General features: G+C 55.7%; 1 protein-coding gene across 2 annotated transcripts; it reads right to left on the reverse strand.

The window, feature by feature from the left end:
- Positions 1 to 64: 64 nt before the first annotated feature.
- Positions 65 to 3163, reverse strand: FOXA2 (forkhead box A2). Of its 2 annotated transcripts, XM_057381493.1 has the most exons (3): positions 3029 to 3163; positions 2240 to 2309; positions 65 to 1749 (listed from the first exon to the last, which is right to left on the reverse strand). In XM_057381493.1, exons 2-3 carry the CDS (start codon positions 2306 to 2308, stop codon positions 502 to 504), a joined length of 1317 nt encoding a protein of 438 aa, XP_057237476.1. In that variant the 5' UTR covers position 2309; positions 3029 to 3163; the 3' UTR covers positions 65 to 501. The 2 variants fall into 2 exon arrangements, with proteins under 2 accessions (XP_057237476.1, XP_057237466.1); XM_057381483.1 differs by lacking the exon at positions 3029 to 3163 and having other exon boundaries at positions 2240 to 2326.
- Between the last annotated feature and the right edge of the window lie 10909 nt (positions 3164 to 14072).

Consider the following 14072-nt stretch of genomic DNA (forward strand, 5'->3'; position numbering starts at 1 on the left):
TTATTATTATTATTATTATTATTATTATTATTATTATTATTATTATTATTATTATTATCGCGTTTTTTTTTTTTTTTTTTGTTACAATGTTACAAGACTTTTGGTCCTTGGTTTTCTGAACTAGGAATATTCACAAGAAAGGAGGGGTTGGTTCTGCCCCGGGGGGGGGGGTATTTTTCGCCCCCCCTGACTCGCACACAAAAAAATAGATATATTTAGACCTCGTGGCAACGACGACAACGAAAAAAATCAAAACAAGCCCCGGAGAACCCCCCTGTGCCCACCCCGCCAAACCAAACCACCCCACACGGAGCACCCCCCCCAGGTGGATTTGGGAAGGGGCCACACGGCTGCAGATTCCCAAATGGATGCAAACATCTGGAGCCAACAGAAAAAAAAATAAAATATATATATATATATATGGATATGTACCGTGCTCAGAGTCCACTGCGAGGGGTATGGAGGGGGGGTTTCCCCCTTTTTCCAGGAGCATTTTTCCTCTTAGGAGGAGTTCATGATGGGCCGGGAATACACGCCTTGGTAGTAGGAAGTCTCTCCGGCCAAAGGCGAGGCCTCCAGGGCAGTTTTGTTCGTTACGGGTGCCATGGCCAGGCCCGCGGGCACGGGCGAGGCGTAGCCCGAGTAGTGCATCACCTGCTCGTAGGCCTTCAGGTCCATTTTGTGCGGGTGGTGGTGCTGGTGGTGCGGGTGGTGGTGCTGCTGCTCCGAGGAGGACATCAGATTGTTGATGGAGAACGGGTGGTTGAAGGCGTAGTGGTGCTCGGGCTTGAGGTGGCCCTCGTGGGCCAGCCCRGCGTGCGGCGGGGCCAGCAGGTGCTGGCCCGGCGAGGCCGAYGGCTCGCCAGGGCTCAGCCCTTTGAGGTCGGCCAGGGCGCGCTTGTGGTCCTGGCAGGGCGAGGAGCTGGCCGGGGACTCGGCACCAGCGGAGCCATCGGAGCCCCCCGAGGAGCTGCCCTCGCCCAGGGGTTGGTTGGAGGCTTGGCCCGGTCCCTTCTTGCCACCGCCACCGCCCGCGCCGCCACCGTCCTTGGCCGCCAGCTGCTTCTCGCACTTGAAGCGCTTCTGGCGGCGCAGGTAGCAGCCATTCTCGAACATGTTCCCCGAGTCYGGGTGCAGCGTCCAGAAGGAGCCCTTGCCCGGCTTGTCCGGAGAGCGCGGCACCTTGAGGAAGCAGTCGTTGAAGGACAGCGAGTGGCGGATGCTGTTCTGCCAGCGCTGCTGGTTCTGGCGGTAGAAGGGGAACAGGTCCATGATCCACTGGTAGATCTCGCTGAGGGTCAGCATYTTGTTGGGGGACTGCTGGATGGCCATGGTGATCAGGGAGATGTAGGAGTAGGGCGGCTTGGCGTGCGTGTAGCTGCGCCGGTAGGTCTTGGGGTCGCGCGAGCGGTTCAGGTTGGACTGGCCGTAGATGGGGCTCATGGAGTTCATGTTGGAGTAGGGCGCCAGGGCGTTCATGGAGCCCGCCTGGCCGCCCATGGGGCTCATGCTGGGGCTCAGGTGTGCGCCCATGCCCGGCACGCCGGCCGAGCCCATGGCCGGCATGGCCCCCGCGCCCGGGGACATGCCCGTCAGCGAGGGGCTCATGCCCGTGTTGGCGTAGGACATGTTCATAGAGGTGGCCGCCGCCGTCATGTTGGCCGTGCTGCTCATGGCCGACATGGTCATGTAGGTGTTCATGCTGTTCATGCCCAGCCCCGCGTTCATGTTGCTCACCGAGGAGTAGCCCTGCGGGGACAAGCGACACAGGGCACGGGGATGGCGCGGGGGGGAGCGCCAGCCCAGCCCAGCCCAGCCCAGCCCGGAGCCGGAGGTGCCGCAGCCCCGGGGCTCCGCGGAGGGCACGGGAGGAAAGGGTTAAATCCCGGCGGAGGGGGGGAGGGGGGCGGGGGGGTTGTTTTTCTTCTTCATGAAACCCAAATATATTTTGGGATTTATATTGAGAAAGACGGGATGGCAGCGGGAGCGGCGGAACCGCGCCGGGCAGCGGAGTTGCAGGAAAGGAGAGGAAACGGGAAAGGGACATCGCTGCCCGGAGAGAGAAAAATACCTGGAGGGGTGGGAGGGGAGGAGGGAAAAACAAGGAAAAGCCGCCCGCACCCCCACCCGCACCTCGGGACCCCCGCCCGCCGGCCCGAGCCGGGGGCTGGTGCCAAAGTTAATCCCGTCCCGGGCCCGGGGTCCGGGCGGGTTTGGGGGGCCCCGGCTCCGTCCTTACCTCGGGCTCTCCGTAGTAGTTGCTCCAGTCCGTGTGCTCATGGCCTTCCATTTTCACCGCTCCCAGCATACTGGAAGTGGAGTGCATGGCAGTTTAAAATTTAACAGACACAACAAACGACGGCAGAGAGCGACCCAAAAAAAAAAAAAAAAAAAAAAAAAAAAAAAAAAAAAAAAAAAAAAAAAAAAAAAAAAAAAAGGGAGAAAAAAAAAAAGGCAAAAAAAAAAAGTCCCCAACCCTCCCTCCCCTCCGCCGGAGCCTCTGGAGGAGGAGGAAGAGGAGGGAGGGAGGAAGGGGGGGATGGAGCGGCTCTGGGGCTGGGGTGGGTTTGTTCCGCCGCCGCTCCTTGGGTGGGTTTTCGCAGCGCTCCGCGGCGGAGAGGCGCCCGGAGGCGATGGAGGAGCCGGAGGAGGAGGAGGAGGAGGGAGGAGGGAGGAAGAAGAGGAGGAGGAGGAAGAGGAGGACAAGTGCTGCAGTGACGTGGGTGCCCCAGTGATATAGCACGGAGCGGCCGGGCGAGCCTCCAATCCCCAGGTCCTCGGCTGCCCATTTGAATAATCAGCTCACACCTAGGCGGGAGCGGCTCCTCCGCGGCCCCGCGCACCTCTGCGCGCCTCCGCCACCGCCCCGCGCCGGGGGACACCGCTGCCACCCCAGCCCGCTCCCGGGGGACGCCGTTCCCACCCCGCTCCCGACGGCAGCGGCTCCTCCACAGCATTCCCGCTGGGAGCAGCCCCGCTGGAGCAGCGGAGGGTCCCCCCGAAGTCCCCGGTCCCCCTTCCCACGCACCTTTGCTCCCCGCGGCGAACCGGCCCCGGGGCTCTGCCTCCCCGGCAGGTCGGGACCCGGCTCTTCCCGGCAGGAAAACAGAGACTGAACGGAGCAGGGAGAGCAGGGAAAGGGGCGGGCAGCGCTGGCGGGGCCGCGGGGGCCGGCCCGGTGCGAGGTCCCGGTGCGAGATCCCGGTGCGGATCCCAGTGCGGATCCCGGTGCGGGTCCCGGTGCGAGATCCCGGTGCGAGATCCCGGTGCGAGATCCCGGTGCGGATCCCGGTGCGGGTCCCGGTGCGGGTCCCGGTGCGGGTCCCGGTGCGCTCCGTCGGGGCAGCGCCGCCGCTGCCGAAGCGCCCAGGAGCTGGGAAAAGCAGGAAAGGCGGAAAAGAGGAAGGAAGGAAGGACAGACGGGTGACCAAAATCACCTCCCCACCCGGCTCTAAAACCCCCCCTTCATCGCGGTCCTGCCGGCGGGGGTGGACTGAGGGCGACAGGGAGGGACCTGGGGGCTTCCCCCCATTCCCACCGCCCCTTCCGAGTGCCCGACTGGCTCCGCCGGGAGCATCCCCGCCGTTCCCGGGAAGTGTTCCATGAATTTCCACCTAGATCTGCCCACCGTCAAATAAAAACCAAAAAAAAAAAAAAAAAAAAAAAAACCCACACCACAGCCGCAAACCTTATTTATTTGTTTGATTATTTATTTATTAATCTATTTATTTAATTACTTATTTATTTCCTGAGCTCGCGCTCCCCGGAGGGGCTMCCCCAACCCCACATCGCCGAGAGTTTTTAACCCCGCGCTGTGGGGCCACGCCAAAACCCCCTCCGGATTCTTTCCCCGGGCTCCAAAATCCCTCAGGATCCAAGGCCAAAGGAAAACAGCCCCGTTCGCCTCCTCCTATCGCGATACCCGCGGCGACAGTCGCAGCCCACTTCTCTCCCAGCCACCCCTTCCAGGCGTTTTCTGCGGGGATTTGGGGGATTTGGGGGACGGTGCGAAGGAAGATCCCCCCCCCCAAGAGGGGGGACACCCCAAAAAGAGGGAGGGGCCGCCCCGTGCCTCCCCCAAGCGCGGTGGCGCGGCGCCCTCTGTCGCCGGCGGTGGGTGCGGGGGGGACAGGGCAGCGACACCCCGGGGTGTTGGGGACACCCAGGGACCCCCCAGGGGGTGCCGGTCCCCGCCGGGGGTCACCCCGCCCGCACCCCCTTCTCTCACCCCCRGATCGCCCACCCCACCTGGGAGGGGGTCTTGGCGCACCCCAAGTCCTCAACCTCCACTTCCTGCATTTCCGAGGAGCTTTCTGTTCATCCAAAGGCTCAGGAAGGGGGAATTCTGGGAGAATTAGGTGAAATTTGGGATGTGGCTGCTGGGCAAGCACAAGGATCCTTCTCTCTGCTCCTGGCTGGATCCAGGTGTTTTGGATGAGATCCGGTTGGCTCCCTATTCCCTTTTCCCTCGAAACATGAGGTGCAGGAGGTTCGTCCCAATGGATTCTGGAGAGGCCAGAATGAGCCTTTCCCTGGACAATTCCCACCCTCAGGCCTGGCCCCTGCAGATGCTGGGGCAGATGTTGGGACAGATGTGAGCACGTCTGGCACCTCCACGTCAGGGGTGGCAGGAGGTGACACCATCCCGACCTCAGCAACTCCTGCCTTTCCTAATTTCCTGCTTTTTCCTCTTTACTGAGTGCCACTTCACTGCTTTGCATCCACAGGACTTGGAATTTTGGCAGCACCAAAGATGAGGATTTCCTGCCTGATGTGGACTGGGAGCTGCCCCTATTCCTTGGATTTTGATCCAAAACCTTTCTTGTGGACATTCCGACTGTCCCCAACACTTAAATCCTGATTTCCCTTTGTCTGCCCCACAATCCTCCCATCCTGCTCCATCCACGGAGTGCATCCCGCCGGAAATGATGATGTCCATCCCATTCCATGTGCCTACAGGGACAACCACAGTCACCACCTCCTGCTCCTGCTCCTCAGACAAAGCCTTTGTCTCGGGAACACGAGGACACGGAGCAATTCCAACATTTGTATTCAGCAACGCGGGCCCAGAAAAGCGGCTGGATGTGGGATCGACTTTGGAGGCTCCGCTCCCACAACCTCCCACTCTGTTCTCTCCTTCCACATGGATAAAATAATCTCCCCTAAGAAAAAGAAGTGGGAAAATTGATATTTTAYCCATAAATTGAACATTTTTAGGAATACCAGCACTGCTAGGAATGAAAAATTTTCCATGGTGTCTTATTTAAACATTCCCTGTTGGAATGAGAGAGTTCCCCTGCCATCTCCACCTGATTTCTTCTCTTTAATATTTAACTAATATTTATTTTAAATTTAATTTTGAAATGATGCTCTTATTTGCATTGGGAGCCATGGCTGGGGAGGCGGCTCCCGCTTCCCAAGGGGTGGCCGGAGTCGGGATGGGCTTTTTCCACCTCCATCCCTCGCAGTGATGTCGGTGCCTTCCCTCATCCCCCCTCCAAGGATAATTATCTCCCTTCTCCTGATAATTATCATAATTAATCCACGATAATGAACTCTCCCAATTGTGCCTCTCCTCCAGAAGAAAGGCGGGATCGGGTTTTTCCCTTGAATTCAGGAAATTGGGAGACAGCAGCTTCTGAAGAGCCGCCCTTCAGAAGGATTGTCAGAGACAAAAGGGCAACTTGTGGGATTTATTGAGGCCTTTCCCTGATAAGACATGGAAATTATGGATGAATCAGAGCCTGGAAACACGTCAGGAAGAGGTGGGAGATGGGATTGAGGCGGGAAGAGGGAAGGGTGAAGGTGAAGCAGGGCAGGGAAGCTCCCATTGCTCCCTTGCTGCCTCTCACTGGGTTTATTCCCAATTTTTCCTTTAGGATTCATCTTTGTAAGGTCCACGGTTCTGCAGGGTTGGGAACACTCCCAGGAGCTTCCAACAAGGAAAATAAACCACTGGAAGATGAGGATGAGGATGATGATGGTTCACATTCCTGCATCTGGGAATTACRCTGAGCATTCCCATCAAAACTCTCCAGGACAAGCCCTTCCCAAGGTYACATCCAGCAACAAATTGGGAACACACACCAAGATCCCACTCCTGAGTTGCCACAAATTCTACACATTGGGAAAAGCTGCTTAAAGGATTCGGATGGGGACCACCAAAATTCCCCATTTTCCCCACCCATGGAGCCTCCACGCTGGAACAGGTGCCGGAATTCCGCCGGGAATTCCCACAATTACACCAGCCAATATTGACTCAACTATTTGAGGGACTCTCCAACCAAGTCCCTCCTAATTAGATTCCACATTTAATGGGGCTGCTTAATTCCAGGAAATATTTTCCAAGGCCTTAACAAGGCTAACAGAGGAAAATCCAGGAGTGTGCAAAAATTTTGTCTCTTTAACATCCCAAGGATATCCACCCTTTTAACTCTGGAATTATATCTTTCAATCCTGGGATCTCAGGGGCTCTGTGGCAGACAAATTTGCTTTATTCCCATGGATTCCTGAGGATCCAGACGGCTGGGACATGGCTGGTATCCCTATTTTCAGTCCCAATTTTAASCTTCCTGCTCTGTAATTATCCAGTGTGCCAGTGAAGGGAAGGAGCCGCTGGAATGAAATAAACCCCCGGAAAAGCCCAGTGTGATGGAGAAGGGAATAAAGCCCCGTTATTGGGAATGGAGCACCTGCAGTTATCCCAATGGGAATAACAACTTCCTAATGGTCCCTGGGACAACAGCATTCTGGGATGGTGGGATGGGATCACKGCAGGAACGGGCAAAACCCCTCTGGATGAGCCCAGCAGCCTCTGGAAAAGCTGCGGAGCAAAATCAACAGAGGGCATCTGCCGGCTGTTTGCCGTGGCCCACGTGATGCCCATTGCCAGCTTTCCAGCAGCACGTTTGGCTGGATAAACAAGATGCGCRGGCATCTGGAATGATGGTCGGAGGTGCCGGCTGGCTGCGGAAAGCCGGGAGTTAACGGATTCGTCCCCAGCTCCCGCGGCACGGGGAGAAGGACAAGCCGAGGGAGATGCCCGGAGCGCTCCAGATCAAGAAAGAAAGGGAGGAAAGTCTTCCTCACATCCCAGRAAAATCCTGCCATGGATATTTTCTCCAAGCAGGCAGAGGAGGTTTCACCTGGCTGATGGAAATATCCAGGTTTTGGGTTCATCCCGGGAAATATTTTTGATGTTTAATGATCAGTTGCTGAAAACTGCAATGTCCTTGGGTTCCCAAGAAGAAAACAAACAGGGAAAAAATGGAATCCGGAGCCTCCTCCCAAAACCCCGGGCTTTAATAACTCCCTGTTATTTCCTAACAAAACCCCTGGGCTGCTGGAAAGCTTCCAGCCTGGCCAAGGTGCTGCAATTCCCACCGGGAATTTGCTGCTCAAGGAGCGGGATAAATGACCCCGAGGAGGGTCCAGCACATCACCCAAGGGACAGGATTAAGGAACCTGATTCCCAAATTCCTTACACATCCCATAAAAGCAAAGAGACATGCCCGCTCCAACCGGTCCCAAGCATTTGGGATTGATGGGATTTGGAACAGGGCTGGGGCCGGAGCAGGGAGACAGGAGGGTATCCCAGCTTTCTCGGTGCTCCGGGAGGCTGCTTTCCCAAGGAGATCCATCCCCGACAGCCTCTCCGAGGATTCTGACGGACATTTATAGCCCTGTGAGTCATTCCCGGCCTTGTTTAAACCAGTTATACCTGGCCAAGACCTTGAAAATAGCTCCATTTATCCCGAGCGGCTCCATTCCCGCGCTCCGGGTATAAATAGCAGCCGGAGCCGCTCCGAGCCCGGTGATCCAAGCCCCGCTCACAGCCACCCATTCCATGTCACCCCCCATGTCCCCTCCCGACAGCCTGGCACCCCCTTCTGCTCCTGGGGCACCCCACTTTCCCGGGAATGAGGTGGCCCCGGCAGAGCCAGCAGCAAAACAGCCGGAGCGGAGATTTCTGCTCCCAAAAAAACTACAGGAGCTTGGGATCGGGCCCTGTCTGGGAGTCTGCGGTTCYGTGACCACTAATGGCAGGCCAGGATCACCCCATAAATCTGCRTGGGTTCGGCACAATCCCGGTTCTGTGCCTCAGGATGAGGGATCGGCGGCGCCGCGGTGACACCRGGACACTCGGATCCTGCCGCCCTCAGCCTGGCACGGCTGGATCACGGTGGGAATTTTGGAACCGGCCTATCCCAGCACCACCCTGCAGGTAGCTGCCACCTGCCARGATATTTTCATTCCTGTCCATTCTTTTCCAGGCAAAATAATTCCATTTTAGCTTGGGCTTTAGGAGCCAGGGAAGCTTTAACTGCGGGATCAGCTTAATTTTGCAAGACAAATGGAAATCCTTTGTTTCCGCTGAAAAAACGGAAAAACTGCACCTCGGGTTGAGAGCAAGCCTCTGGCACCTGCTCCTGGCCCTGGAAAAGGTGGAAAACAGGGAATTTTAGGCTGCCTGTCCTGAGTGGGACGATGGCAGGGCTCATCCCAGCCAGGCTGGGTGAGAATCCAGATTGTTTCCAAGGTCTCTTCYCATCAAAGCAGAGCCAGTGTTTCCCTCCCAGTAAAACCTGGAATTCCTGTGTCCTTGGGACCTTGTCCCCTGTGCTGGTGGCATGCATCAGGCAGCAAAGGCTGCTAAATCCAGGGCCTTTGGATGCTAAATCCAGTGGTTTTGGACKGCTAAATCCAGGGGGGTTTGGCTACCAAATTCAGTGATTTTGGACTGTTAAAGCCAATGATTTTGGSCTACTAAATCCAGTACTTTTGGACAGTAAATCCAGTGCCTTCGACTGGCTAAAGCCAGTGCCTTTGGCCTGCTAAATCCAATGCCTTTGGCCTTCTAAATCCAGTGGGTTTAGCCTGCTAAAACCAATGCTTTTGGCCCCTTAAACCAGTGTTTTGGGGACTGCTAAATCCGGTGGTTTTTGGCCTGTTTAATCCAGTGCCTTTGGACTGCTAAATCCAATGTTTTTGGGGCTACTAAACCCAACACCCTTGGACTGCTCAATCCGGTGCATTTCCAGGGAAGAGCTGTGCTGCAGAGGGATGGAAAAGCTCCGCRGTGGCAGCGGCTCCGGCTCTCTCCAAACATTTCTCCCCCTCCACTCTGATTTTTTTTTTTTTTCCCTCAGAGGAAACATTGCCCAAATCAACACCCGCCTGAGGAATGGCTTTCCGCGGATCGGACGGCACTTTCTGCTGGAAAAACTTCCAATCAGCTGCATTCCCGAGCTGGGCTTATTTTTCACAGTTTTCTGAGTGCGTTTTGTTTTGGTGCCAGAGTAAAGAGCTGCAGGGGCAGACTCCAGCCCAACCTGCAGCACTAGCATCCTCACTGGATTTTGGGGTAAAGAGACAGCTCTGACCTACATTCCCAGCTCAGAAAAAGCCAGGTTATCCCTTAACATCCCAAAGCATCACTCTGTTTCTCCTGGGATGTGAAGCCGAGCATGGGAGCAGGAGGGAAACCCGCCCTCTCCCCCAGAAGCAGCCTCCGGGTTTTTTGCAGCCTCCGGGTGTTTTGCAGCTTCCCAATCCCTTTTCCAGAGGGTGGAACAACCTTAACCAGAGCTTTTTAAAGCTCTCCCACCTTTGCCTCCTCTCTTCCTCCAGCTCTGCGTCCCGGCGGCGGCAGAACAAGACGGCTACAGAGGCCGCTGGAAGCCGGCAGCGCGGAATACACTGGGAGGCCTTTTTTTCCTTGGAAAATATTTCCCCGCCGCAGGCTGCGGTGACAGCAAACATTCCTGCCGGGGCTGGCGCGGGGAGGCATCACCCTTCGGGATGGCTGGGGCTCCCAGGGCGGCTCCGGCCCTTCCCTTCCCAGGGTGCGATCCCGCTGCCGTTCCCGAGGGATCGAGGCCCCGCCGCACAAAGGCTTTTTATGCTCAGGCACCGGGGGTTGTTTTTCCAAGGGGGAAAAGAGGAGCTGGCGTGGCCCCCCGGGAATATCCAGGGGAGCCCTGGCTGCTCCGTGTGCCCTCGGCTCACCGGGAAAAAGGGAGGATTGTTAAAAAAAACACCTCGGATCCGGAGCAGGGAAGTCAGGGCTGTGGTTGTAAATCAACAGAGCTGCTGCTATTTCCAGCTTTTCGGGAGCAGGGATGGAGCCCCCTCCGGGCCAGGTGTGTGCCGAGGGATTTCGGGAKCTGCCCGAACGGTGGCACATGGCACACACGTGGGTTTGTTCCTCCATGGGCAATTCCAGTCCTATGGAAGCACAGTTGTGGGGCACGACATCAGGGCTGCCCCTGGAATATCCATGGTTTTATTTTTTTCATGGATTGTGGAAACCCAGAAGGGTTTGGGTTGGAAGGGAGCTTAAAGCTCATCCMATTCCACCCCCTGCCAGGACAGGGACACCTTCCACTATCCCAGGTTTCYCCCAGMCCTGTCCAACCTGGCCTTGGACACTCCCAGGGATGGGGCATCCACAGCTTCTCTGGGCACCCTGTGYCAGGGCCTCCCCACCCTCACAGGGAAGGATTTCTCCCAAATATTCAACTTGAATCCACCCTCCTCCAACTTTTTCCCCTCGTCCTCTCACTCCATGCCGAAAGTCCTAAATGATCCTAGCTTGGACAGGTTTGGATATATCCCAAAAACCAGGAGCTGCTTCCTATCCAAGGGACTCTGCCGGAGCCCAGCAAGAGCTGATGATTTCCCTTTTCCAGCAAGGAAAACCCATTCCCTGGGGCCATGCAAAGATCCAGTCCCACCCAGCTCTCATCCCACTGGGAAGCAGCGAGGGCTCTGCTTATCTGCGGGAGCAGCCTCTCTGTCTCCATCCGAACCTTTCCAGCCCCATTTTCCAGCTGATTCAATCTCTGCAGAGGAGACAAGGCTTTCCAAGGTCTCCCASCGGGACAAATCCACTCTGGAGAGGACCCAGGAGCACGATACAGTTCATCAGTGCTGGCTCCACACGGGAATGGCCGGGCTGCTCCTTATCTCCAGAGATATCAGCTATGGATGTGCTGGGAGTGCCCTCATCCACTGGGATTTACCTGATGGAGCACCGGGATTCTGGTTTACACCTGGGGTTTATCCCAGTTTTCACTGGGAGGGCGCAGGCACATCCCAGCTTTCAGGGTGAGGGTGCCGGAGCATCCCAATTTCCACACTGAGCATCCCAATTTCCACAATGAACTTCCCGGTTTCCAACTGAGCATCCCACCGTTCCCAGTGAGGGTACCGGAGCATCCCAACTTTCACTAGAGCACACAACTTTCACTGTCCCCCTTTCCCCCTTCGCTTCCATCACAAAAGGCCCCCTAACAGGATAACATTCCCAATCCACAGAGACCAGCCCTGCCCCCTGAGGCATCCCTGCATCCCGAACTTCCAYTCCTTGCCCTTTTAGGCTTGGGGGAGGGGGGGGGATGTCCCGGTTTCCCCAGCTGGCTGGGAAATTGGGATGCAGCCGTGACCCCCTGAGTGCCCTCCATCCCCGTCCCAATCCCTGCTCCCATTAACACCTCATCAGCTCCCGGGGATCCCGGCAAACACGGCCCCCCCATCCAAGGAAATACCGCGGGCCTTGTGATGCAGAGCTCCCGGAGCGGGAGGAGGATGAGGAGCGGGATATTTCCGGGCCCTTGGATGTGCAGCTGCTTCCAAGGCCGGCACCTCGGTGGGCAAACAGCACCTGGGAGCGCAGGGAAGCCAGGATGTGGATTCAGGAAGCAGCCCCGCATCCCGCTGCTCCATGCACATGTTAATGGGCTCCCCATTATCCCGGCTTCCCGCTGCTCCCACTGTGGGATGCTCCCGCTGGTGGATTAGGAGCAACGCGGGGGGCTCGGCTGGCACCCACCCGCCGGCCTTGGGAAGGGAGGGAGGGAGGGATRGATCCAGGATTTATTCCCGCAGTCAGGAACAAGGCGGTGACAAACAGCTGCCTCTGGCACCTCCTTTGTTGGGAACGCTGCAAGGAGCAGCCGGAGGCTGCGGAGGAGATAAAGCAGCCTGGCAGCTCCAGGGAGGTCAGGGCTGGGAATTCGGGACGCTCATCCATCCCTGCTCACAGGGACTGGGACAAAATTCAGGCGGAAACGTCCGTTGGAGCAGTGGGAATAGRGAAAGGCACCTGCAACTCATCCCGCTGCTGCTGGGTCCATCCYGAGGGATTCAATCCCTTCAATCCACTCCAACTTCCCTGTGCAATCACCCTCTGGGTCTCCCAGAAAATCCTCATCCACAGGATCAGGACACTCCTGGGCACCCCAGAATCCCACCACATGCYTGAGAGCATTTTCCAAGCATTCCCCAATAGGATTTGCCTATGGAAAACCTTTGGTGATCCAAAAAGGGGATTTTTGACAAGGAATGTTCATGCCCAGGAAGTATGACCATGGGACACAATTCCCATGCCAAGCTCTGAAACATCCCTTTGGAATTTTATATCTTGCCGTGCCAGAGCCTGTCCTATTTGGAAAACTTTGGGAAAGGGGAGTAAAACCTCAGTTTAGCTGGAGTGGGATGCTCAGAATCCCTCAGGATAGAACACTGCATGGAGCTCGGGATGGGAGCTGGTGGCATCATTCCCATCATTCCCATTATTCCCTGAGGATGTGTTTATTGCTTCCTGTAAAGGGGAAAAGCCTGGCTCCCACTCAGGATTTATCAAGTGGGAGACACGGAAGCTCCAAAGGGAAAATCAACCCATTYGGAACAAACTGGGAGCAATCCTGGTTATCTCCCAGTGCGCTCCGGCTGAGTGATGAAATCAGGGATAATCCTGAACTCTGGACAGATAACGCCTTCCCAATCCCTCAGACAGATGGAATCAGCTCCCGGTGCCACATTCTCTGTGCTGGAATCTCAACAAAACTTCCAGAGCTGCCTTATTCCAAGAGCAGGGTTTTTTTTTTTTTGGGGTGGGAAAAAAAAACAGTTTGGGGAACTCAGTGCATCCCATGGGATGGCAGGGACGGGAATATTGCTGGGATCAGCCCTATCTCCTCCCTCCTCCCTAAGGAATTGTGTCATTCCAGGTGCTGATGTCATCACAGAGCTCTGCCTTGCGGCTCCCAAGACAAGGCAAATCCCAAKGGTTTCCCTTCCCTCCCATCCTATCCCAGCCTCCTCCTGCAGCAGTTCCACATGGAAAGAGCAGCTCTGACTGTGGGCTGCAGTTTCCAGGTTTGGAATATTCCATCCATCTCAAATCCTTTGAGATTCCAAGTGATGGATGAACAGAGCCCAAATTCCATCTCAGGCCAGGCCCTTCCAAAAGGATCATTTTCCAGGAGCTTCCCAGGTTTCAGTTTAAAACATCCAGAAATATTCCCAGCCACAGGGCAGCCAGAGAATTCAAYGTTTTCAGGAATAGATGGATGTCAAGAGCATCATTTTTACAGGGAAAATCATGGAATCCCATAGCTGTTAAGGTTGGGAAAGTCCAACCATTTCCCCACCACTAAACCACATTCCCAAGTTTTAAATCCCTCTAGGAACTGGGATTCCATCCCCACCCTGGGCAGCTTCTGGCAGGGTTTAGCAACCTTTTCCATGAGGAATTTTTCCCCAATTTCCGTGGAAAAGAGCAGACTGTGCCCCATCTCTCACTTAGATGTGGCCACACGTCCATCACTCACTCCCTGCCCCCAGTTTTTCCTCCCAAGGATTTGTCCCAGAAAAAGAGATCTGCCCCCTTCCCAGCATTCCTGTTATCCCAGAATTCTGCGGACACATCGGCAGGCGGGAGCTGCTGGTGGCCGTGTTTGACTGAAATAATTTTATTTGAATACAATTCCCTGTTTCAACATTTTTAAGGAGCAGGGGGTTATTTAAGATGGATTCAGTTTTAATCAGTTTAATGGGATTTTCTGTTTTTTCATGGAAGCGCTTCCAAATGGTCCTGATTAACTTTTCCGAATCAATACGCTTAAGGGCAAAGCATACAATTATCCCGGCAAATGAGCTCTTCTGCGGATCCTGACGGAGCCATGGCCCAGCTCTGGCTTGGATCTGGCCCTGGATCCCCTTCCCAACTCGTATTCCATGAGGGAAAGAGGCAGCACCCCATGGATCCCCTTCCCAAATTGTATTCC

The sequence above is a fragment of the Malurus melanocephalus genome, unplaced genomic scaffold, assembly GCF_030028575.1.
Source record: "Malurus melanocephalus ecotype Western Australia unplaced genomic scaffold, MMel_1.1 scaffold_13, whole genome shotgun sequence".
In the NCBI taxonomy this organism is placed as follows: Eukaryota; Metazoa; Chordata; class Aves; order Passeriformes; family Maluridae; genus Malurus; species Malurus melanocephalus.